The 23,381-nt window shown below is 41.8% G+C and overlaps 1 protein-coding gene across 1 annotated transcript in view; it reads left to right on the forward strand.

Moving 5' to 3' along the window:
• The window catches only part of LOC139748173 (uncharacterized), a 154,191-nt gene that overhangs the window by 82,879 nt on the left and 47,931 nt on the right, over window positions 1-23,381 (forward strand). Inside the window, exon 3 of the mRNA XM_071660933.1 lies at window positions 18,581-18,735. Coding sequence (XP_071517034.1) covers window positions 18,581-18,735 — 155 coding nt within the window. The remainder of the gene's footprint in view (window positions 1-18,580; window positions 18,736-23,381) is intronic.

A 23,381-nucleotide genomic window follows, 5' to 3' on the forward strand; every position in this document is an offset into this window, starting at 1 on the left:
GGAAGGTATTAACAATATATGGTGTGGGAGGCAAGTTGTTAGAAGCAGTGAAAAGTTTTTATCGAGGATGTAAGGCATGTGTACGTGTAGGAAGAGAGGAAAGTGATTGGTTCTCAGTGAATGTAGGTTTGCGGCAGGGGTGTGTGATGTCTCCATGGTTGTTTAATTTGTTTATGGATGGGGTTGTTAGGGAGGTGAATGTAAGAGTTTTGGAAAGAGGGGCAAGTATGAAGTCTGTTGTGGATGAGAGAGCTTGGGAAGTGAGTCAGTTGTTGTTCGCTGATGATACAGCGCTGGTGGCTGGTTCATGTGAGAAACTGCAGAAGCTGGTGACTGAGTTTGGTAAAGTGTGTGAAAGAAGAAGGTTAAGAGTAAATGTGAATAAGAGCAAGGTTATTAGGTACAGTAGGGTTGAGGGTCAAGTCAATTGGGAGGTAAGTTTCAATGGAGAAAAACTGGAGTAAGTAAAGTGTTTTAGATATCTGGGAGTGAATCTGGCAGCGGATGGAACCATGGAAGCAGAAGTGAATCATAGGGTGGGGGAGGGGGCGAAAATCCTGGGAGCCTTGAAGAATGTGTGGAAGTCGAGAACATTATCTCGGAAAGCAAAAATGGGTATGTTTGAAGGAATAGTGGTTCCAACAATGTTGTATGGTTGCGAGGCGTGGGCTATGGATAGAGTTGTGCACAGAAGGGTGGATGTGCTGGAAATGAGATGTTTGAGGACAATGTGTGGTGTGAGGTGGTTGGATCGAGTAAGTAATGTAAGGGTAAGAGAGATGTGTGGAAATAAAAAGAGCGTGGTTGAGAGAGCAGAAGAGGGTGTTTTGAAATGGTTTGGGCACATGGAGAGAATGAGTGAGGAAAGATTGACCAAGAGGATATATGTGTCGGAGTTTGAGGGAACGAGGTGAAGTGGGAGACCAAATTGGAGGCGGAAAGATGGAGTGAAAAAGATTTTGAGTGATCGGGGCCTGAACATGCAGGAGGGTGAAAGGCGTGCAAGGAAAAGAGTGAATTGGATCGATGTGGTATACCAGGGTTGATGTGCTGTCAGTGGATTGAATCAGTGCATGTGAAGCGTGTGGGGTAAACCATGGAAAGTTGTGTGGGACCTGGATGTGGAAAGGGAGCTGTGGTTTCGGGCATTATTGCATGACAGCTAGAGACTGAGTGTGAACGAATGGGGCATTTGTTGTCTTTTCCTAGCGCTACCTCGCACACATGAGGGGGGAGGGGGATGGTATTCCATGTGTGGCGAGATGGCGATAGGAATGAATAAAGGTAGACTGTGAATTGTGTGCATGGGTATATATGTATGTGTCTGTGTGTGTATATATATGTGTACATTGAGATTTATAGGTATGTGTATTTGCGTGTGTGGACGTATATGTATATACATGTGTATGGGGGTGGGGTGGGCCATTTCTTTCATCTATTTCCTTGCGCTACCTCACAAACGCGGGAGACAGCGACAAAGCAAAATAGAGAAAAAAAAAAAAATATATATATATATATATATATATATATATATATATATATATATATATATATATATATATATATATATATGGTTGGTAAGGTTATTTAATGTATGTATGACTCATGGTGAGGTGCCTGAGGATTGGCGGAATGCGTGCATAGTGCCATTGTACAAAGGCAAAGGGGATAAGAGTGAGTGATCAAATTACAGAGGTATAAGTTTGTTGAGTATTCCTGGCAAATTATATGGGAGGGTATTGATTGAGAGGGTGAAGGCATGTACAGAGCATCAGATTGGGGAAGAGCAGTGTGGTTTCAGAAGTGGTAGAGGATGTGTGGATCAGGTGTTTGCTTTGAAGAATGTATGTGAGAAATACTTAGAAAAGCAAATGGATTTGTATGTAGCATTTATGGATCTGGAGAAGGCATATGATAGAGTTGATAGAGATGCTCTGTGGAAGGTATTAAGAATATATGGTGTGGGAGGCAAGTTGTTAGAAGCAGTGAAAAGTTTTTATCGAGGATGTAAGTTATGTGTACATGTAGGAAGAGAGGAAAGTGATTGGTTCTCAGTGAATGTAGGTTTGCGGCAGGGGTGTGTGATGTCTCCATGGTTGTTTAATTTGTTTATGGATGGGGTTGTTAGGGAGGTGAATGCAAGAGTTTTGGAAAGAGGGGCAAGTATGAAGTCTGTTGGGGATGAGAGAGCTTGGGAAGTGAGTCAGTTGTTGTTCGCTGATGATACAGCGCTGGTGGCTGATTCATGTGAGAAACTGCAGAAGCTGGTGACTGAGTTTGGTAAAGTGTGTGAAAGAAGAAAGTTAAGAGTAAATGTGAATAAGAGCAAGGTTATTAGGTACAGTAGGGTTGAGGGTCAAGTCAATTGGGAGGTGAGTTTGAATGGAGAAAAACTGGAGGAAGTGAAGTGTTGTAGATATCTGGGAGTGGATCTGGCAGCGGATGGAACCATGGAAGCGGAAGTGGATCATAGGGTGGGGGAGGGGGCGAAAATTCTGGGAGCCTTGAAGAATGTGTGGAAGTCGAGAACATTATCTCAGAAAGCAAAAATGGGTATGTTTGAAGGAATAGTGGTTCCAACAATGTTGTATGGTTGCGAGGCGTGGACTATGGATAGAGTTGTGCGCAGGAGGATGGATGTGCTGGAAATGAGATGTTTGAGGACAATGTGTGGTGTGAGGTGGTTTGATCGAGTAAGTAACGTAAGGGTAAGAGAGATGTGTGGAAAAAAAAAGAGCGTGGTTGAGAGAGCAGAAGAGGGTGTTTTGAAATGGTTTGGTCACATGGAGAGAATGAGTGAGGAAAGATTGACCAAGAGGATATATGTGTCGGAGGTGAAGGGAACGAGGAGAAGAGGGAGACCAAATTGGAGGTGGAAAGATGGAGTGAAAAAGATTTGGAGTGATCGGGGCCTGAACATGCAGGAGGGTGAAAGGCGTGCAAGGAAAAGAGTGAATTGGATCGATGTGGTATACCAGGGTTGACGTGCTGTCAGTGGATTGAATCAGTGCATGTAAAGCGTGTGGGGTAAACCATGGAAAGTTGTGTGGGACCTGGATGTGGAAAGGGAGCTGTAGTTTCGGGCATTATTGCATGACAGCTAGAGACTGAGTGTGAACGAATGGGGCCTTTGTTGTCTTTTCCTAGCGCTACCTCGCACACATGAGGGGGGAGGGGGATGGTATTCCATGTGTGGCGAGGTGGCGATAGGAATGAATAAAGGCAGACTGTGAATTGTGTGCATGGGTATATATGTATGTGTCTGTGTGTGTATATATATATGTACATTGAGATTTATAGGTATGTGTATTTGCGTGTGTGGACGTATATGTATATACATGTGTATGGGGGTGGGGTGGGCCATTTCTTTCGTCTATTTCCTTGTGCTACCTCGCAAACGCGGGAGACAGCGACAAAGCAAAATAGAAAAAAATATATATATATATATATATATATATATATATATATGGTTGGTAAGGTTATTTAATGTATGTATGACTCATGGTGAGGTGCCTGAGGATTAGCGGAATGTGTGCATAGTGCCATTGTACAAAGGCAAAGGGGATAAGAGTGAGTGCTCAAATTACAGAGGTATAAGTTTGTTGAGTATTCCTGGTAAATTATATGGGAGGGTATTGATTGAGAAGGTGAAGGCATGTACAGAGCATCAGACTGGGGATGAGCAGTGTGGTTTCAGAAGTGGTAGAGGATGTGTGGATCAGGTGTTTGCTTTGAAGAATGTATGTGAGAAATACTTAGAAAAGCAAATGGATTTGTATGTAGCATTTATGGATCTGGAGAAGGCATATGATAGAGTTAATAGAGATGCTCTGTGGAAGGTATTAAGAATATATGGTGTGGGGGGCAAGTTGTTAGAAGCAGTGAAAAGTTTTTATCGAGGATGTAAGGCATGTGTACGTGTAGGAAGAGAGGAAAGTGATTGGTTCTCAGTGAATGTAGGTTTGCGGCAGGGGTGTGTGATGTCTCCATGGTTGTTTAATTTGTTTATGGATGGGGTTGTTAGGGAGGTGAATGCAAGAGTTTTGGAAAGATGGGCAAGTATGAAGTCTGTTGTGGATGAGAGAGCTTGGGAAGTGAGTCAGTTGTTGTTCGCTGATGAGACAGCGCTGGTGGCTGATTCATGTGAGAAACTGCTGAAGCTGGTGACTGAGTTTTGTAAAGTGTGTGAAAGAAGAAAGTTAAGAGTAAATGTGAATGAGAGCAAGGTAATTAGGTACAGTAGGGTTGAGGGTCAAGTCAATTTGGAGGTAAGTTTGAATGGAGAAAAACTGGAGAAAGTAAAGTGTTTTAGATATCTGGGAGTGGATCTGGCAGCGGATGGAACCATGGAAGCGGAAGTGGATCATAGGGTGGGGGAGGGGGTGAAAATCCTGGGAGCCTTGAAGAATGTGTGGAAGTCGAGAACATTATCTCGGAAAGCAAAAATGGGTATGTTTGAAGGAATAGTGGTTCCAACAATGTTGTATGGTTGCGAGGCGTGGGCTATGGATAGAGTTGTGCGCAGGAGGATGGATGTGCTGGAAATGAGATGTTTGAGGACAATGTGTGGTGTGAGGTGGTTTGATCGAGTAAGTAACGTAAGGGTAAGAGAGATGTGTGGAAATAAAAAGAGCGTGGTTGAGAGAGCAGAAGAGGGTGTTTTGAAATGGTTTGGGCGCATGGAGAGAATGAGTGAGGAAAGATTGACCAAGAGGATATATGTGTCGGAGGTGGAGGGAACGAGGAGAAGCGGGAGACCAAATTGGAGGTGGAAAGATGGAGTGAAAAAGATTTTGAGTGATCTGGGCCTGAACATGCAGGAGGGTGAAAGGAGGCAAGGAATAGAGTGAATTGGATCAATGTGGTATACCGGGGTTGACGTGCTGTCAGTGGATTGAATCAGGGCATGTGAAGCGTCTGGGGTAAACCATGGAAAGCTGTGTACGTATGTATATTTGCATGTGTGGACGTATGTATATACATGTGTATGGGGGTGGGTTGGGCCATTTCTTTCGTCTGTTTCCTTGCACTAACTCGCAAATGCGGGAAACAGCGACAAAGCAAAAAAAAGAAAAAAAACTATATATATATGGGATAGGGGAGAAAGAATACTTCCCACGCATTCCTCACATGTCGTAGAAGGCAACTAAATGGGAAAGGAGTGGGGCTGGGAAAGCCTCCCCTCCTTGTATTCTAACTTTCTAAAAAGGCTCAGATTGGGGTGTCTAAATGTGTGTGGATGTAACCAAGATGAGAAAAAAAGGAGAGATAGGTAGTATGTTTGAGGAAAGGAACCTGGATTTTGTGGCTCTGAGTGAAATGAAGCTCAAGGGTAAATGGGAAGAGTGGTTTGGGAATGTCTTTGGAGTAAAGTCAGGGGTTAGTGAGAGGACAAGAGCAAGGGAAGGAGTAGCACTACTCCTGAAACAGGAGTTGTGGGAGTATGTGATAGAGCGTAAGAAAGTAAACTCTGGATTGATATGGGTAAAACTGAAAATGGATGGAGAGAGATGGGTGATTATTGGTGCACATGCACCTGGGCATGAGAAGAAAGATCATGAGAGGCAAGTGTTTTGGGAGCAGATGAGTGAGTTTGTTAGTAGTTTTGATGCACGAGACTGGGTTATAGTGTTGGGTGATTTGAATGCAAAGGTGAGTACTGTGGCAGTTGAGGGAATAATTGGTGCACATGGGGTGTTCAGTGTTGTAAATGGAAATGAGGTAGAGCTTGTAGATTTATGTGCTGAAAAAGGACTGGTGATTGGGAATATCTGGTTTCAAAAGAGATAGACATAAGTATACGTATGTAAGTAGGAGAGATGGCCAGAGTGCATTATTGGAAAAGAGAGACTTTTGGATGTTAATGTGCTGAGAGGTGCAACTGGAGGGATGTCTGATCATTATCTTGTGGAGGCGAAGGTGAACATTATTAGAGATTTTCAGAAAAGAAGAGTGAATGTTTGGATGAAGAGAGTGGTGAGAGTAAGTGAGCTTGGGAAGGAGACTTGTGTGAGGAAGTACTAGGAGAGACTGAGTACAGAATGGAAAAAGGTGAGAACAAAGGACGTAAGGGGAGTGGGGGAGGAATGGAATGTATTTAGGGAAGCAGTGATGGCTTGCGCAAAAGATGCTTGTGGCATGAGAAGCGTGGGAGGTGGGCAGATTAGAAAGGGTAGTGAGTGGTGGGACGAAGAAGTAAGATTATTAGTGAAAGAGAAGAGAGAGGCATTTGGACGATTTTTGCAGGGAAAAAATGCAAATGAGTGGGAGATGTATTAAAGAAAGAGACAGGAGGTCAAGAAAAAGGTGCAAGAGGTGAAAAAAGAGGGCAAATGAGAGTTGGGGTGAGAGAGTATCATTAAATTTTAGGGAGAATAAAAACATGTTTTGGAAGGAAGTAAATAAAGTGCATAAGACAAGGGAACAAATGGGAACTTCAATGAAGGGGGCTAATAAGGAGGTGATAACAAGTAGTGGTGATGTGAGAAGGAGATGGAGTGAGTATTTTGAAGGTCTGTTGAATGTGTTTGATGATAGAGTGGTAGATATAGGGTGTTTTGGTCCAGGTGGTGTGCAAAGTGAGAGGGTTAGGAATAATGATTTGGTCAACAGAGAAGAGGTAATAAAAGCTTTGCGGAAGATGAAAGCCGGCAAGGCGGCAGGTTTGGATGACATTGCGTGGAATTTATTGAAGAAGGGGGTGACTGTATTCTTGACTGATTGGTAAGGTTATTTAATGTATGTATGACTCATGGGATGGTGCCTGAGGACTGGCGGAATGCTTGCATAGTGCCATTGTACATAGGCAAAGTGTAATAAAAGTGAGTTCTCAAATTTCAGAGGTATAAGTTTGTTGATTCAGTGGTTAAATTGATGAGAACTGCTATTGACGTTTGTGTGAATAAATTGTACATTTCCTTTTCCATAGCCAGAGGTTGAACCATTATGTGACGTTCATTTTTTCATTCATTTCAAGCTAAAAGTTTGTTTTCTAAATTGTTTCTTACATTTTTCATATGTATATATATGTATGTGTGTGTGTGTGTGTGTATGTGCGTATGTGTGTGTATGTGTGTGTGTGTGTGTGTGTGTGTGTATATATATATATGTATATTATCCCTGGGGATAGGGGTGAAAGAATACTTCCCACGTATTCCTCGCGTGTCGTAGAAAGCGACTAGAGGGGACGGGAGCGGGGGGCCGGAAATCCTCCCCTCCTTGTATTAACTTTCTAAAAGGGGAAACAGAAGAAGGAGTCACGCGGGGAGTGCTCATCCTCCTCGAAGGCTCAGAGTGGGGTGCCTCAATGTGTGTGGATGTAACCAAGATGTGAAAAAAGGAGAGATAGGTAGTATGTTTGAGGAAAGGAACCTGGATGTTTTGGCTCTGAGTGAAACGAAGCTCAAGGGTAAAGGGGAAGAGTGGTTTGGAAATGTCTGGGGAGTGAAGTCAGGGGTTAGTGAGAGGACAAGAGCAAGGGAAGGAGTAGCAATACTCCTGAAACAGGAGTTGTGGGAGTATGTGATAGAATGTAAGAAAGTAAATTCTCGATTAATATGGGTAAAATTGAAAGTTGATGGAGAGAGGTGGGTGATTATTGGTGCATATGCACCTGGGCATGAGAAGAAAGATCATGAGAGGCAAGTGTTTTGGGAGCAGCTAAATGGGTGTGTTAGCGGTTTTGATGCACGAGACCGGGTTATAGTGATGGGTGATTTGAATGCAAAGGTGAGTAATGTGGCAGTTGAGGGAATAATTGGTATGCATGGGGTGTTCAGTGTTGTAAATGGAAATGGTGAAGAGCTTGTAGATTTATGTGCTGAAAAAGGACTGATGATTGGGAATACCTGGTTTAAAAAGCGAGATATACATAAGTATACTTATGTAAGTAGGAGAGATGGCCAGAGAGCGTTATTGGATTAAGTGTTAATTGACAGGCGTGCGAAAGAGAGACTTTTGGATGTCAATGTGCTGAGAGGTGCAACTGGAGGGATGTCTGATCATTATCTTGTGGAGGCTAAGGTGAAGATTAGTATGGGTTTTCAGAAAAGAAGAGTGAATGTTGGGGTGAAGAAGGTGGTGAGAGTAAGTGAGCTTGGGAAGGAGACCTGTGTGAGGAAGTATCAGGAGAGACTGTGTACAGAATGGAAAAAGGTGAGAACAATGGAAGTAAGGGGAGTGGGGGAGGAATGGGATGTATTTAGGGAATCAGTGATGGATTGCGCAAAAGATGCTTGTGGCATGAGAAGAGTGGGAGGTGGGCTGTTTAGAAAGGGTAGTGAGTGGTGGGATGAAGAAGTAAGAGTATTAGTGAAAGAGAAGAGAGAGGCATTTGGACGATTTTTGCAGGGAAAAAATGCAATTGAGTGGGAGAAGTATAAAAGAAAGAGACAGGAGGTCAAGAGAAAGGTGCAAGAGGTGAAAAAAAGGGCAAATGAGAGTTGGGGTGAGAGAGTATCATTAAATTTTAGGGAGAATAAAAAGATGTTCTGGAAGGAGGTAAATAGGGTGCGTAAGACAAGGGAGCAAGTGGGAACTTCAGTGAAGGGCACAAATGGGGAGGTGATAACAAGTAGTGGTGATGTGAGAAGGAGATGGAATGAGTATTTTGAAGGTTTGTTGAATGTGTCTGATGACAGAGTGGCAGATATAGGGTGTTTGGGTCGAGGTGGTGTGCAAAGTGAGAGGGTTAGGGAAAATGATTTGGTAAACAGAGAAGAGGTAGTAAAAGCTTTGCGGAAGATGAAAGCCGGCAAGGCAGCAGGTTTGGATGGTATTGCAGTGGAATTTATTAAAAAAGGGGGTGACTGTATTGTTGACTGGTTGGTAAGGTTATTTAATGTATGTATGACTCATGGTGAGGTGCCTGAGGATTGGAGGAATGCGTGCATAGTGCCATTGTACAAAGGCAAAGGGGATAAGAGTGAGTGCTCAAATTACAGAGGTATAAGTTTGTTGAGTATTCCTGGTAAATTATATGGGAGGGTATTGATTGAGAGGGTGAAGGCATGTACAGAGCATCAGATTGGGGAAGAGCAGTGTGGTTTCAGAAGTGGTAGAGGATGTGTGGATCAGGTGTTTGCTTTGAAGAATGTATGTGAGAAATACTTAGAAAAGCAAATGGATTTGTATGTAGCATTTATGGATCTGGAGAAGGCATATGATAGAGTTGATAGAGATGCTCTGTGGAAGGTATTAAGAATATATGGTGTGGGAGGCAAGTTGTTAAAAGCAATGAAAAGTTTTTATCGAGGATGTAAGGCATGTGTACGTGTAGGAAGAGAGGAAAGTGATTGGTTCTCAGTGAATGTAGGTTTGCGGCAGGGGTGTGTGATGTCTCCATGGTTGTTTAATTTGTTTATGGATGGGGTTGTTAGGGAGGTAAATGCAAGAGTCTTGGAAAGAGGGGCAAGTATGAAGTCTGTTGGGGATGAGAGAGCTTGGGAAGTGAGTCAGTTGTTGTTCGCTGATGATACAGCGCTGGTGGCGGATTCATGTGAGAAACTGCAGAAGCTGGTGACGGAGTTTGGTAAAGTGTGTGGAAGAAGAAAGTTAAGAGTAAATGTGAATAAGAGCAAGGTTATTAGGTACAGTAGGGTTGAGGGTCAAGTCAATTGGGAGGTGAGTTTGAATGGAGAAAAACTGGAGGAAGTGAAGTGTTTTAGATATCTGGGAGTGGATCTGTCAGCGGATGGAACCATGGAAGCGGAAGTGGATCATAGGGTGGGGGAGGGGGCGAAAATTTTGGGAGCCTTGAAAAATGTGTGGAAGTCGAGAACATTATCCCGGAAAGCAAAAATGGGTATGTTTGAAGGAATAGTGGTTCCAACAATGCTGTATGGTTGCGAGGCGTGGGCTATGGATAGAGTTGTGCGCAGGAGGATGGATGTGCTGGAAATGAGATGTTTGAGGACAATGTGTGGTGTGAGGTGGTTTGATCGAGTAAGTAACGTAAGGGTAAGAGAGATGTGTGGAAATAAAAAGAGCGTGGTTGAGAGAGCAGAAGAGGGTGTTTTGAAATGGTTTGGGCACATGGAGAGAATGAGTGAGGAAAGATTGACCAAGAGGATATATGTGTCGGAGGTGGAGGGAACGAGGAGAAGAGGGAGACCAAATTGGAGGTGGAAAGATGGAGTGAAAAGGATTTTGTGTGATCGGGGCCTGAACATGCTGGAGGGTGAAAGGAGGGCAAGGAATAGAGTGAATTGGAGCGATGTGGTATACAGGGGTTGACGTGCTGTCAGTGGATTGAATCAAGGCATGTGAAGCGTCCGGGGTAAACCATGGAAAGCTGTGTAGGTATGTATATTTGCGTGTGTGGACGTGTGTATGTACATGTGTATGGGGGGGTTGGGCCATTTCTTTCGTCTGTTTCCTTGCGCTACCTCGCAAACGCGGGAGACAGCGACGAGGTAAAAAAGAAAAAAAAAAAAAAAAAAAAAGTTTGTTGAATATTCCTGGTAAATTATATGGGAGAGTATTGCTTGAGAGGGTGAAGGCATGTACAGAGCATCAGATTAGGGAAGAGCAGTGTGGTTTCAGAAGTGGTAGAGGATGTGTGGAACAGGTGTTTGCTTTGAAGAATATATGTGAGAAATAGTTAGAAAAGCAAATGGATTTGTATATAGCATTTATGGATCTGGAGAAGGCATATGATAGAGTTGATAGAGATGCTCTGTGGAAGGTATTAAGAAGGTATGGTGTGGGGGCAAGTTGTCAGAAGCAGTGAAAAGTTTTTATCGAGGATGTAAGGCATGTGTACATGTAGGAAGAGAGGAAAGTGATTGGTTCTCAGTGAATGTAGGTTTGTGGCAGGGGAGTGTGATGTCTCCATAGTTGTTTAATTTGTTTATGGATGGGGTTGTTAGGAAGGCGAATGCAAGAGTTTTGGAAAGAGGGGCAAGTATGAAGTCTGTTGTGGATGAGAGAGCTTGGGAAGTGAGTCAGTTGTGTTTCGCTGATGTACAGTGCAGGTGGCTGATTCACGTGGGAAATTGCAGAAGCTGGTGACTGAGTTTGGTGAAGTGTGTGAAAGAAGAAAGCAGAGAGTAAATGTGAATAAGAGCAAGGTTATTAGGTACAGTAGGGTTGAGGGACAAGTCAATTGGGAGATAAGTTTGAATGGAGAAAAACTGGAGGAAGTAAAGTGTTTTAGATATCTGGGAGTGGATTTGGCAACGGATGGTACCATGGAAGCGGAAGTGAATCATAGCATGGGGGAGGGGGTGAACGTTCTGGGAGCATTTAAAAATGTGTGGAAGTTGAAAACATGGTCCCGGAAAGCAAAAATGGGTATGTTTGAAGGAATAGTGGTTTCAACAATGTTATATGGTTGTGAGGTATGGGCTATGGATAGAGTTGTGCGGTGGAGGGTGGATGTGCTGGAAATGAGATGTTTAAGGACAATATGTGGTGTGAGGTGGTTTGATCGAGTAAGTAATAATAGGGTAAGAGAGATGCGTGTTAATAAAAAGAGTGTGGTTGAGAGAGCAGAAGAGGGTGTTTTGAAATGGTTTGGTCCCTTGGAGAGAATGGGTGAGGAAAGATTGACCAGGAGGATATATGTGTCAGAGGTAGAGGGAACGAGGAGAAGTGGGAGACCAAATTGGAGGTGGAAAGGTGGAGTGAAAAAGATTTTGAGTGATCGGGGCCTGAACATGCAGGAGGGTGAAAGACGGGCCAGGAATAGAGTCAATTGGAACGGTGTGGTATACTGGGGTCGACGTGCTGTCAGTGGATTGAACCAGGGCACGTGAAGCGTCTTTGGTAAACCATGGAAAGTTTTTTGGGGCCTGGATGTGGAAAGGGAACTGTGGTTTCGGTGAAATATTACATGACAGCTAGAGACTGAGTGTGAACGAATGGGACCTTTGTTGTCTTTTCCTAGCGCTACCTCACGCATAAGAGGGGGAAGGGGGTTGTTATTTCATGTGTGGCAGGGTGGCAGTGGGAATGAATGAAGGCAGACAGAGTGAATTAGGTACATGTGTATATATGTATATGTCTGTGTGTGTATATATATGTGTACGTTGAGATGTAAAGGTATGTATATTTGCGTGTGTGGATGTGTATGTATATGTATGTGTATGTGGGTGGGTTGGGCCATTCTTTCGTCTGTTTCCTTGCGCTACCTCGCTAATGTGGGAGACAGCGACAAAGCAAAATAAATAGATATATATATTCACCTTTTCCTGCATTAGCGAGGTAGCGTTTAGAACAGAGGACTGAGTCTTAGAGGGAAAATCCTCATTTGGCCCTCTTCTTTGTTCCTACCCTTGGAAAAGAAAAAACCGGAGGGTAGGATTTCAAGGCCCCCATCCCCTCCCCTTTTAGTTGCCTTTTATGAAATGCAGGGAATACGTGGGAAGCATGGTTGGAGGAAAAATACAAGGAGTGTGGGAGGTTATTATTTTATTTATTATACTTTATTGCTGTTTCCCACATCAGGGAGGTAGTGCCAGGAAACAGATGAAGATTGGCCAATCCACTTATATACACATATATATATACATAAACAACTATGCTCCTCTGTATCCGTATATACCTACATATACATATGAACATATACGTCCACATAAACAGACATATTCATACACATGTTCATATTCATGCTTGCCTTCATCCAGTGTTGATTGGTTGTGTAAGCACAGTAAAAGGGTTTTTATTTGCAGGTATATCTCTTGTTACTTTATTTGATCATAATGAGAGAAAAATTTGAATGTGCATTTACATCACAAAACTAATTTGTTACCTATATACTGTCTTATACATCCCACACTATTCTGTACGATATTTATGTATTTTTATTTACATGTTTGCCATTTTCGGCCATAGCAAGCTTGCATCAGGAACAGTTGAAGAAATGGCCTCATTCATTCATATGCACTCTTTAATTTTCATGTATAATGAACCAAAACCAGAGCTCCCTATGCAAAACAAGCCCCCACAGACCTTTGTGTGGTTTCCCTGACTTCTTCACATACCTTGGTTCATCCCACTTATAACACTTCTTAATCATCACCTTTACTTTTACCATGTAATAATCAAAATTCAACAACTTCCTTCTTATTGCCATCAGAAGCAACACTTCCTTCATTACTCTGTCACTTATTATCAATCTCCTCAGACTCTTCTATCTTTTTGTGGAATTACCTGTTTGTATTGTACATGTTGAGAAATTTACACTTAGGGACCCACCTCATGAGCTTTCTCTATTGTTATATAACTTTTGAAATGTATCTATGCTCTTGGCTTTTACCATGTTCTCATTCATTTTACTGTATTCATCCACCATTCTTTACTACAGGTACACCACCAATTTTCTGGCACTCTTGGTTCCAAAGCCTTGTTGGATTAACCATTATGCTGGACCAACTGTGGTCACGTAATAATAATTCATCAACTCACCTCTAACCCACTAATTGTTCATCTCCCATGTGTCTAAAGTATATCATAGACTGCTAGAAATCTAAATTAAGTATTGAAAGTTTAAGAACCCTAAGATGGTAAGTCTGTCTTTAGATTATTTGAATCCAGTGGTGTATCTAGGGTATGGCAGTTAGGGCAGGTGCCCTGGGTACCACTGGAAGGGGGGCGCCAGTGGCATAATGGCATCCTGGATCCAGTCAATGATTCGGATCTTAAAGATTTACATTTCTTGACCATGAAAACATAAATTTAGCATTTTGAATTACATTGATATTATTAGTTCAATATCCCTGGGGATAGGGGAGAAAGAATACTTCCCATGCATTCCTCAGGTGTCGTAGAAGGCGACTAAAGGGGACAGGAGCGGGGGGCCAGAAACCCTCCCTTCCTTGTATTTTAACTTTCTAAAAGGGGAAACAGAAGAAGGAGTCACGCGAGGAGTGCTCATCCTCCTCGAAGGCTCAAATTGGGGTGTCTAAATGTGTGTGGATGTAACCAAGATGAGAAAAAAGGAGAGATAGGTAGAGTGTTTGAGGAAAGGAACCTGGATGTTTTGGCGCTGAGTGAAACGAAGCTCAAGGGTAAAGGGGAAGAGTGGTTTGGGAATGTCTTGGGAGTAAAGTCAGGGGTTAGTGACAGGACAAGAGCAAGGGAAGGAGTAGCACTACTTCTGAAACAGGAGTTGTAGGAGTATGTGATAGAGTGTAAGAAAGTAAATTCTAGATTGATATGGGTAAAACTGAAAGTTGATGGAGAGAGATAGGTGATTATTGGTGCATATGCACCTGGGCATGAGAAGAAAGATCATGAGAGGCAAGTGTTTTGGGAGCAGCTGAATGAGTGTGTTAGTGGTTTTGATGCACAAGACCGGGTTATAGTGATGGGTGATTTGAATGCAAAGGTGAGTAATGTGGCAGTTGAGGGAATAATTGGTATACATAGAGTGTTCATTGTTGTAAATGGAAATGGTGAAGAGCTTGTAGATTTGTGTGCTGAAAAAGGACTGGTGATTGGGAATACCTGGTTTAAAAAGCGAGATATACATAAGTATACGTATGTAAGTAGGAGAGATGGCCAGAGAGCGTTATTGGATTACGTGTTAATTGATAGACGCATGAAAGAGAGACTTTTGGATGTTAATGTGCTGAGAGGTGCAACTGGAGGGATGTCTGACCATTATCTTGTGGAGGCGAAGGTGAAGATTTGTACGGGTTTTCAGAAAAGAAGAGAGAATGTTGGGGTGAAGAGAGTGGTGAGAGTAAGTGAGCTTGGGAAGGAGACTTGTGTGAGGAATTACCAGGAGAGACTGAGTACAGAATGGAAAAAGGTGAGAACAAAGGAGATAAGGGGAGTGGGGGAGGAATGGGATGTATTTAGGGAAGCAGTGATGGCTTGCGCAAAAGATGATTGTGGCATGAGAAGCGTGGGAGGTAGGTTGATTAGAAAAGGTAGAATTAGATTAGAACCATGGAAGCAGAAGTGAATCATAGGGTGGGGAGGGGGCGAAAATTCTTGGAGCCTTGAAGAATGTTTGGAAGTCGAGAACATTATCTCGGAAAGCAAAAATGGGTATGTTTGAAGGAATAGTGGTTCCAGCAATGTTGTATGGTTGCGAGGCATGGGCTATGGATAGAGTTGTGCGCAGGAGGGTGGATGTGCTGGAAATGAGATGTTTGAGGACAATATGTGGTGTGAGGTGGTTTGATCGAGTAAGTAATAATAGGGTAAGAGAGATGCGTGTTAATAAAAAGAGTGTGGTTGAGAGAGCAGAAGAGGGTGTTTTGAAATGGTTTGGTCACATGGAGAGAATGAGTGAGGAAAGATTGACCAAGATGATATATGTGTCAGAGGTGGAGGGAACGAGGAGAAGTGGGAGACCAAATTGGAGGTGGAAAGATGGAGTGAAAAAGATTTTGAGTGATCGGGGCCTGAACATACAGGAGGGTGAAAGGCGTGCAAGGAATAGAGTGAATTGGAACGATGTTGTATAACGGGGTCAACATGCTGTCAATGGATTGAACCAGGGCATGTGAAGCGTCTTGGGTAAACCATGGAAAGTGTGTGGGGCCTGGGTGTGGAAAGAGAGCTGTGGTTTCAGTGCATTATTTACATGACAGCTAGAGACTGAGTGTGAATGAATGGGGCCTTTGGTGTCTTTTCCTAGCCCTACCTCGCACACATGAGGGGGGATGGGGTTGTTATTCCATGTGTGGCGAGGTGGCGATGGGAACAAATAAAGGCAGACAGTATGAATTATGTACATGTGTATATATGTATATGTCTGTGTGTGTATATATATGTGTACATTTAGATGTATAGGTATGAATATTTGCGTGTGTGGACGTGTATGTATATACATGTGTTTGAAGGCGGGTTGGGCCATTCTTTCATCTGTTTCCTTGCGCTACCTCGCTAATGCGGGAGACAGCGACAAAGCAAAATAAATAAATAAATAAATAAATAGTTATTCACAAAAATTGATATTTCCATAATGGCGTCCTGGATCTAGACAATGATTCAGATCACTCCCAAAATCTAATCAATTGGTCCTTGTGTCATTTCTGACTTTCCCTGAACATTTCATCAAAATTTTTGTGTAGCTTTTCTTGAAAGTTGCTCACAGACAAACAAACAAACACCAGTAAAAGCATAACCTCCTTGGCAGACGTAATAAAACTAAGAAATATAGGTGTCATATGTTTGGACAGGGGCACAGTTTCAGTGCTTTCCCCTAGATATGCCTCACTTTGATTCCTGTGGGGTCTTTGTCTTCTGTTGTTAGTGTTTTCCTAGGTGTGGATCGCCAGAATAACGCAGTTTTGTATGCATTATACACCTGCTCAGGACTGAGGTGCTTGTCAGCTACGAGTTTCACAAATTCATCCACATACTTGACAGCTCCTTCATGGTTTGCAGACTGCTTTTCTCCGCACACTTTATTCATGGAAATTCCATGACGCTTGTTGAATCTTTGAAGCCATCCTTCACTATAGTCATGCTCGTGTTGTAAATTAAAATCTTTATGAAACAACTTAGCCTGGTTCATTATCATGCTACCTGACAGGACTAGTCCACTCCTTCTCTCCAACGCTGTCAAAACCATTCCATCATCAGTTGCTAAGTACTCATGCTCAGTACTCTTACCATCTTTCATAGTTTTTTAACATTCCATCATCACTTGCTTAGTATCATGCTCAGTACTCTTACCATCTTTCATAGTTTTTCTAATCGTCATTTGCTTCATGGAATCACTGTCTGCATAGAATTTCTATCTTTTTCTCTTTGCTTCTTTATGACATAAACAGTTGATGAACCAATACTGTAGATGTCACACAGCTTACGCACTGAAACACCACGTTCCATTTTTTCAACAGTTCTACTTTATCTTGGATTGATATGGACTGGTGTTTACGTTTGACACCACGAATGACACTCTCATATGTCTTAGAAGCCATAGCTAGGGTTAGATTTAAGGAAAATAAGCTAAGAATCTCACAGAATTGCGGTATCACCACCAGCGAGTGCAGTGTAAAGAATGTGAATAAGTGCGCCTTACACACAACGCCAGTAAACTAGTCTGGTGGCTGCGGTAATTTCAAGTCCCCTCGTGTAATTTTGTCTGGAAAATCTGTGGTGTACCTGTATAAGAACTTTTTCCACATTTTTCTTAAATACTTTTGCTGAACTTCATCATATGTCCTCTGGTTGCTCTGTTCTTAAATCTCTTGAAGAATTGTTTATGGTCTTTGTCATTGTTCTGTTATGAAAATTTAAAGGTTGTGATCAGGTCACGCTTCAATCTTATCTCCTCTAAAATGGGCAGACTGAATGCCTCTTCTTTTCCCTGCAACTCATCTCCCTTAAATACAGTATCATCTTTGTTACTCTCCTCTGGACCTCCTCTGTTAGCTTTCGTGCTTTTTCAGGTGCTGTGATCAAAGTTGAGAAATGTATTTTAGTTTTGGATTTGTGTAAGATGTGAACTGCTGACTGAATATTTCCTTATCCACAAACTTCCCTGAAATTCAAATATTTGATAGCAGACAACTGGCTTCCTTAACCATTCTCCTAAGGTGGGACTCTGGCCACAGGTTAGAGGCAGTGTCCCCTTCCAAGTTTGTCTCACACAGATTCCTGCAGCCTATTTGATGTTAGATGATAGTCATATCAAGGGCTTCTTTTGTTCTACATTTATCAAAAACATTTGGATTTCATCACAGGAGTCCACAAGAAACACACCTTTTGTTTTAACACTGTGTACTCCAAATTTTTAAGGAGGCATATTATCTGGTAATTGATACTGAAATTGCATTAAAGTACAGTTATAAGGATATAAGTTTAATAAACTTTTAACAGCATATGTAAAACACAAACTAGAATATGCATATCAAGTTTGGTTCATATTTGAAAGAAATACATAGATCACATAAATCTGATAAGGGAGTTCAACTGTGGGCAGCAAAGATGGTACCTGAAACACAGGAGCAGATTTATAGGTAAAGAAAGAGGGTCATATGGACAGTAACACAGTTATTGCTTGAATATGGGGGCTGAGTTACATTGGGAGAAAGAAGAAATACAGATGGCATTCAGGTTTGTGAATGAAATAACTGTGTTGAGAGTGAACAGTTCTTTGAAATCAGTAGAGAAAGATCAGTTGGAGGTCATAACAAGAAATAAAGCAAGAGACATCAGAAGAGATGTGAAGTTCTTTGGTACTAGAGTGTTTAATGAGTGGAAGAAGCAGAGTGATGAGACAGAACAGAGAGAGTAAGCAGAAATTTGAAAGTTGCATGAGTTTAAAGAATGCTTGAGAGATGGGGCCCATAAGTAGGAAATTCCTCATTTATAGTATCCAAATAGGTAAATATGAATTTGCCAATCATATACTCTTAAAGATCTTGCTCCACATATGATTTTAAGAATCTTACATGTTCACCCTTTCCATATTTAAAGGTCATGTTTGGTTGTATCAGAATTTATTTCACTTTGGAACTTCACTATTACTAATTCCCACATTTTTGGAATGTTTCATTATTACAACACATTTTACTTGTATGCCAGAGTAAACTTCAACTTCAGAATGAGTAGTTCATCCTTAGTTGTATTCTTAAACTATTAGTTGTATTTTGTGTCTTCATTTGACTGACAGGTACCTGAAGAAGACATCTTACATCCAGTGACAGATGGAGCTTTGGATGATGCAAGTTTAGTGTTCCCTCTACTCTGTGGCATCTTCCTCAGGCCTGACAATCACTACAGTGAGCTTCTTAGTCAGCTGGATGATCTGAAGGACCAACAGAAAAGGTATTAATTACTCAGCCTCCACCAGATGTCAGTTGGTAAATTTCTGCGAATGTAAAGCAGGAAAACATCTCTGCTGCAATCTAATCAGACTTTTAATTCTTTCATTACTCATGTGATATGTCCCTCTTGGATCCTGTATTATTAAGGCATTTTTAAGTTCATCATGCTTGTTGCAGTTAAAACATTGGTAGTTAACTAACAAGAAACTTCATTAGCTAAATATTTATACATGTGATTAGTAATTGTTCAGCAGTGGTATTTAGTGTATAATGATAGTCAGTATGAGTAAGGCAGCTTAGGGAGTGAAACACATGAGGTGAGTTCAGTGCCCTTGTGGGCAATATTGACTACATATAAGCATACCAGTCATTATCAACTGAGGGACTAACTTTTAGTATACCAGAATTACTAACTTTGAGCATACCAGAGTAAGCATCTATGAATGTACAAGAGTGACTTTTTAAGTATACTAGTGACCAGATCTGTATACAAGAGTGACTAGCTAAACAGAGCAGCTAGCTAGAATTATGCTATTTTGTTGCCAAAAATTTGCTAGTCCAAGCTATACTGAAGTGACCAGCAGTGGGTATACCAGCATAGCTAGTTTTAAGCATCAATAATTAGGAAAATTTTGATTTGTTTGAGTGATGTGACAGTTGTGTCAGTGCCCTTTCTGTGTGACTAGACATTGATGCGATATTTGTGTCACATGAGGGTGTGATTGTAAGTTCACTTTCACATTATTACTGGCATTTGCTGTATATGTGGCTGAGCTTTTACTTGTTTAAATGTGGGTTATGTTATGTAATCGTTGGAGCAAATGCTTGCTATAGTATTATATTGGATGTGCAGTGCTACTGTCTGAGTGTGCATAGAGTAGAGGAAATAGAAGCATTGTATATGTTTGTTTTTCAGGGGGTAATGTGCTGTCAGTGGGCTGAACCTGGGTATGTGAAGCAGTCAGGGGAAACCATGGAAAAATCTATGTTTACTTGGCTTTGGATAAGTGATGGTTTTGCCAAAGTGAAATATACATTACAGCAGGGGATTAGACATGAGCAAATGAGGCCATTCTTTGTCTATTCCAAGCCCTTCCTCCCCACACAGGAAATCACAAACAAGTTTGAAAAGAAATTGATCCAAGCCCAGATGAAGGTCATCATTTGTTTACATTCACTCTCTGGCTGTGATATATAATGCACCAAAACAAGAGCTCCCTATCCACTGCCAAGGTTACTTCACATGCCCTGATTCACCCCGCTGACAGCACATCACGCCCTGCATCCATAGGACCCAGTCAATGAGAGCTGGAACCTGCAGGATCCTCTCCAAATATACTACATGTCTCTCCTTTCTTTTCAGCCTGGTTACAGATATGATCATTCAAGCACCCAAACCTAATTTTTTGACAAAGATGAGAAAGCACTCTTCACTTGGCTACTTCTTTTGCTCCCCATTAGAAATCTAAATATAGGAAGGAAAGAGTTTGTGGCCTGCTGCTCCTGTCTTTTGTAGTTGACTTTGACAGCATTCAAGAAATATGAGGGTTATATGCTTTATCCCCTTTCCCCAAGGGATGGGGGAAAGAATACTTCCCTCGTATTCCCTGCATGTCGTAGAGGGCAACTAAAGGGGGTTGGAGCGGGGGACAGGAAGCCTTTCTCTCCTTATACTTCAATTTCTAATAGGGGAAACAGGAGTCAAACGGGGAGTGCTCAGCCTCCTCGAAGGCTCAGGTTGGGTTGTCTGAATGTGTGTGGATGTAACCAAGATGAGAAGAAAGGAGACAGGTAGTATGTTTGAGGAAAGAAACCAGGATGTTTTGGCTCTGAGTGAAACGAAGCTCAAGGGTAAAGGGGAAGAATGGTTTGGAAATGTCTTGGGAGTAAAGTCAGGGGTTGGTGAGAGAGCAAGAGCTAAGGAATGAGTAGCACTACTCCTGAAGCAGGAGTAGTGGAAGTGTGTGATAGAGTGTAAGAAAGTGTATTCTAGATTGATATGGGTAAACCTGAAAGTGGATGGAGAGAGATGGGTGATTATTGGTGCTTATGCACCTGGTCATGAGATGAAAGATCATGAGAGGCAAGTGTTTTTGGATCAGCTGAGTGACTGTGTCAGCAGCTTTGGTGCACAAGACTGGGTATAATAGATGTGTGATTTGAATGCGAAGGTGAGTAATGTGGCAGTTGAGGGTATAATTGGTGTACATGAGGTATTCAGTGTTATGAATGGAAATAGTGAAGAGCTTGTGGACTTGTGTGCTGCCAAAAGACTGGCGATTGGAAATACCTGGTTACATATGCAAGTAGGAGAGATAGTCAAAAGACATTATTGGATTATGTGTTAATTGATAAGTATGTAAAAAAGAGACTTTTGGATGTTAATGTGCTTAGAGGGGTAGCTGGAGGGATGTCTGATCACTATCTGCTGGAGGCAAGGGTGAAGATTTGTAGAGGTTTTTAAAAAGGAACAGAGATTCTTGGGGAGAAGATAGTGGTGAGAATAAGTGAGCTTTGAAAGAACACTTGTGTGAGGAAACACTAGGAGAGATTGAGAGTAAAATGGCAAAAGGTGAGAGCAAATGCTGTGAGGGGAGTGGATGAGGAATGCGATGTATTTAGGGAAGCAGTGATGACATGCACAGTAGATGCATGTGGCATGAGAAAGGTAGGTGGGCAGATTAAAAAAGGGTAGTGAGTGGTGGAATGAGGAAGTTTAAGTGAAAGAGAAAAGAGAAGCATTTGGATGATACTGGCAAGGAAGGAGTGCCATTGACTGGGAGATGTATAAGAGAAAGTGGCAGGAGGTCAAGAGGAAGGAGCAAGGGTTAAAAAAGAGGGCAGATGAGAATCGGGGTGAGAAAGTATCATTAGATTTTAGGGAGACTGAAAAGATGTTTTGGAAGGATGGATTTGTATATGGCATTTGTGGATCTGGATAAGGCATATGATAGGGTTGATAGAGATGCTTTATGGAAGTTTCTAAGAATATATGGTGTGGGAGGTAAGCTGTTAGAAGCAGTGAAAAGTTTTTATCAAGGATGTAAGGCATGTTTATGAGTAGGAAGAGAGGAGAGTGATTAGTTCCCAGTAAAGGTCTGCAGGAGGCATGTGTGATGTCCCTTGGCTGTTTGATTTATTCATGGATGGAGTGGTTAGGAAGGTAAATGCAAGAGTTTTGGGGAGAGGGATGAGTATGCTGTCTCTTGTGGATGAGAGGACCTGGGAAGTGAGTCAGCTGTTGTTTGCTGATGATACAAAACTGGTGACTAATTCAATTGAGAATCCACTGAATTGGTGACTCAGTTTTGAAAAGTGAAAGAAAGGAGAAAGTTGAGAGTAAATGTGAATAAGAGCAAGGATATAATGTTCAGCAAGGTTGAGGGAAAAGTTAATTGGGATGTAAGTTTGAATGGAAAAAATTGGAGGAAGTGAAGTGTTTTAGATATATGGGAGTGTATCTTGGCAGCAAATGGAACTATACAAGCAGAAGTGAGTCACAGGGGTATGTGTGTGTGTGTGTTTCTAGGAGTGATGATAAATGTGTGGAAGGAAAAAATATTATCTTAGAGCCAACATGAGTATGCTTAAAGGAATAGTAGTTCCAACGATACTACATGGTTACAAGGAATGGGCTATATATAGGGTTGTACGGAGAAGAATGGATATGTTGGAAATGAAATGTTCGAGAACAGTCTGGTGTGAGGTGCTTTCATCAGTTAAGTAATGGAAGGGTAAGAGAGATGTGTGGAAATAAAAACAGTGTGTTTGAAAGAGCTGAAGAGGGTGTATTGAAATGGTTTGGTCACATGAAGAGAATGAGTGAGGAAAGATTTACAAAGAGGATATATGTGTCAAAGATGGAGGGAACAGTGAGAAGTGGGAGACCTAATTGGAGGTGGAAGGATGGAATGAAAAATATTTTAGGCAATCGGGGCCAAAATATACAGTAGGATGAAAGGTGTGCAAGGAATAGAGTGAATTGGAACGATGTGGTATACCAGGGTGGACGTGCTATTAATGGATTGAAATAGGGCATGTGAAGCATCTTGGGTAAACCATGGAAAGTTTTGTGGGACGTGGATGGGGAAAGGGAGCTATGGTTTCGGTGCATTATGAATGACAACTACAGACTGAGTGTGAAGGAATGTGGCCTTTGTTCTCTTTCCCTAGCGCTACCTCGCACGTACGCGGGGGGAAGGGGTACCATTTGATATGTGGCTGTGTAGCAGCAGGGATGGATGAAGGCAGCATGTATGAATATGTACATGTGTATATGTGTATATGTCTATGTATGTTTATGTATGTATACGTTGAAATGTATATGTATGTATATGTGTGTGTGTGGAGGTTTATGTATATACGTGTCTATGTAGATGGGTTGGGCCATTCTTTCGTCTGTTTTCTTCCGCTACCTCGCTAACGTGGGAGACAGCATCAAAGTATTATAGATATGAATAAATGAATTGTATATATAGGTGGTGAGTTAGTAAAAGCATTACAGAAGATGAAAGGCAGCAAGGCAATGAGTTTAGATGGTATTTCAGTGGAATTTATTAAAAAAGGGAGTAATTGTGTTGTTGACTGGTTGGGAAGGATATTCAGTGTATGTATGATTCATGGTGAAGTGCCTGAGGATTGGTGGAG

The sequence above is a fragment of the Panulirus ornatus genome, chromosome 73 (genome assembly GCF_036320965.1).
Source record: "Panulirus ornatus isolate Po-2019 chromosome 73, ASM3632096v1, whole genome shotgun sequence".
NCBI lineage: Eukaryota > Metazoa > Arthropoda > Malacostraca > Decapoda > Palinuridae > Panulirus > Panulirus ornatus.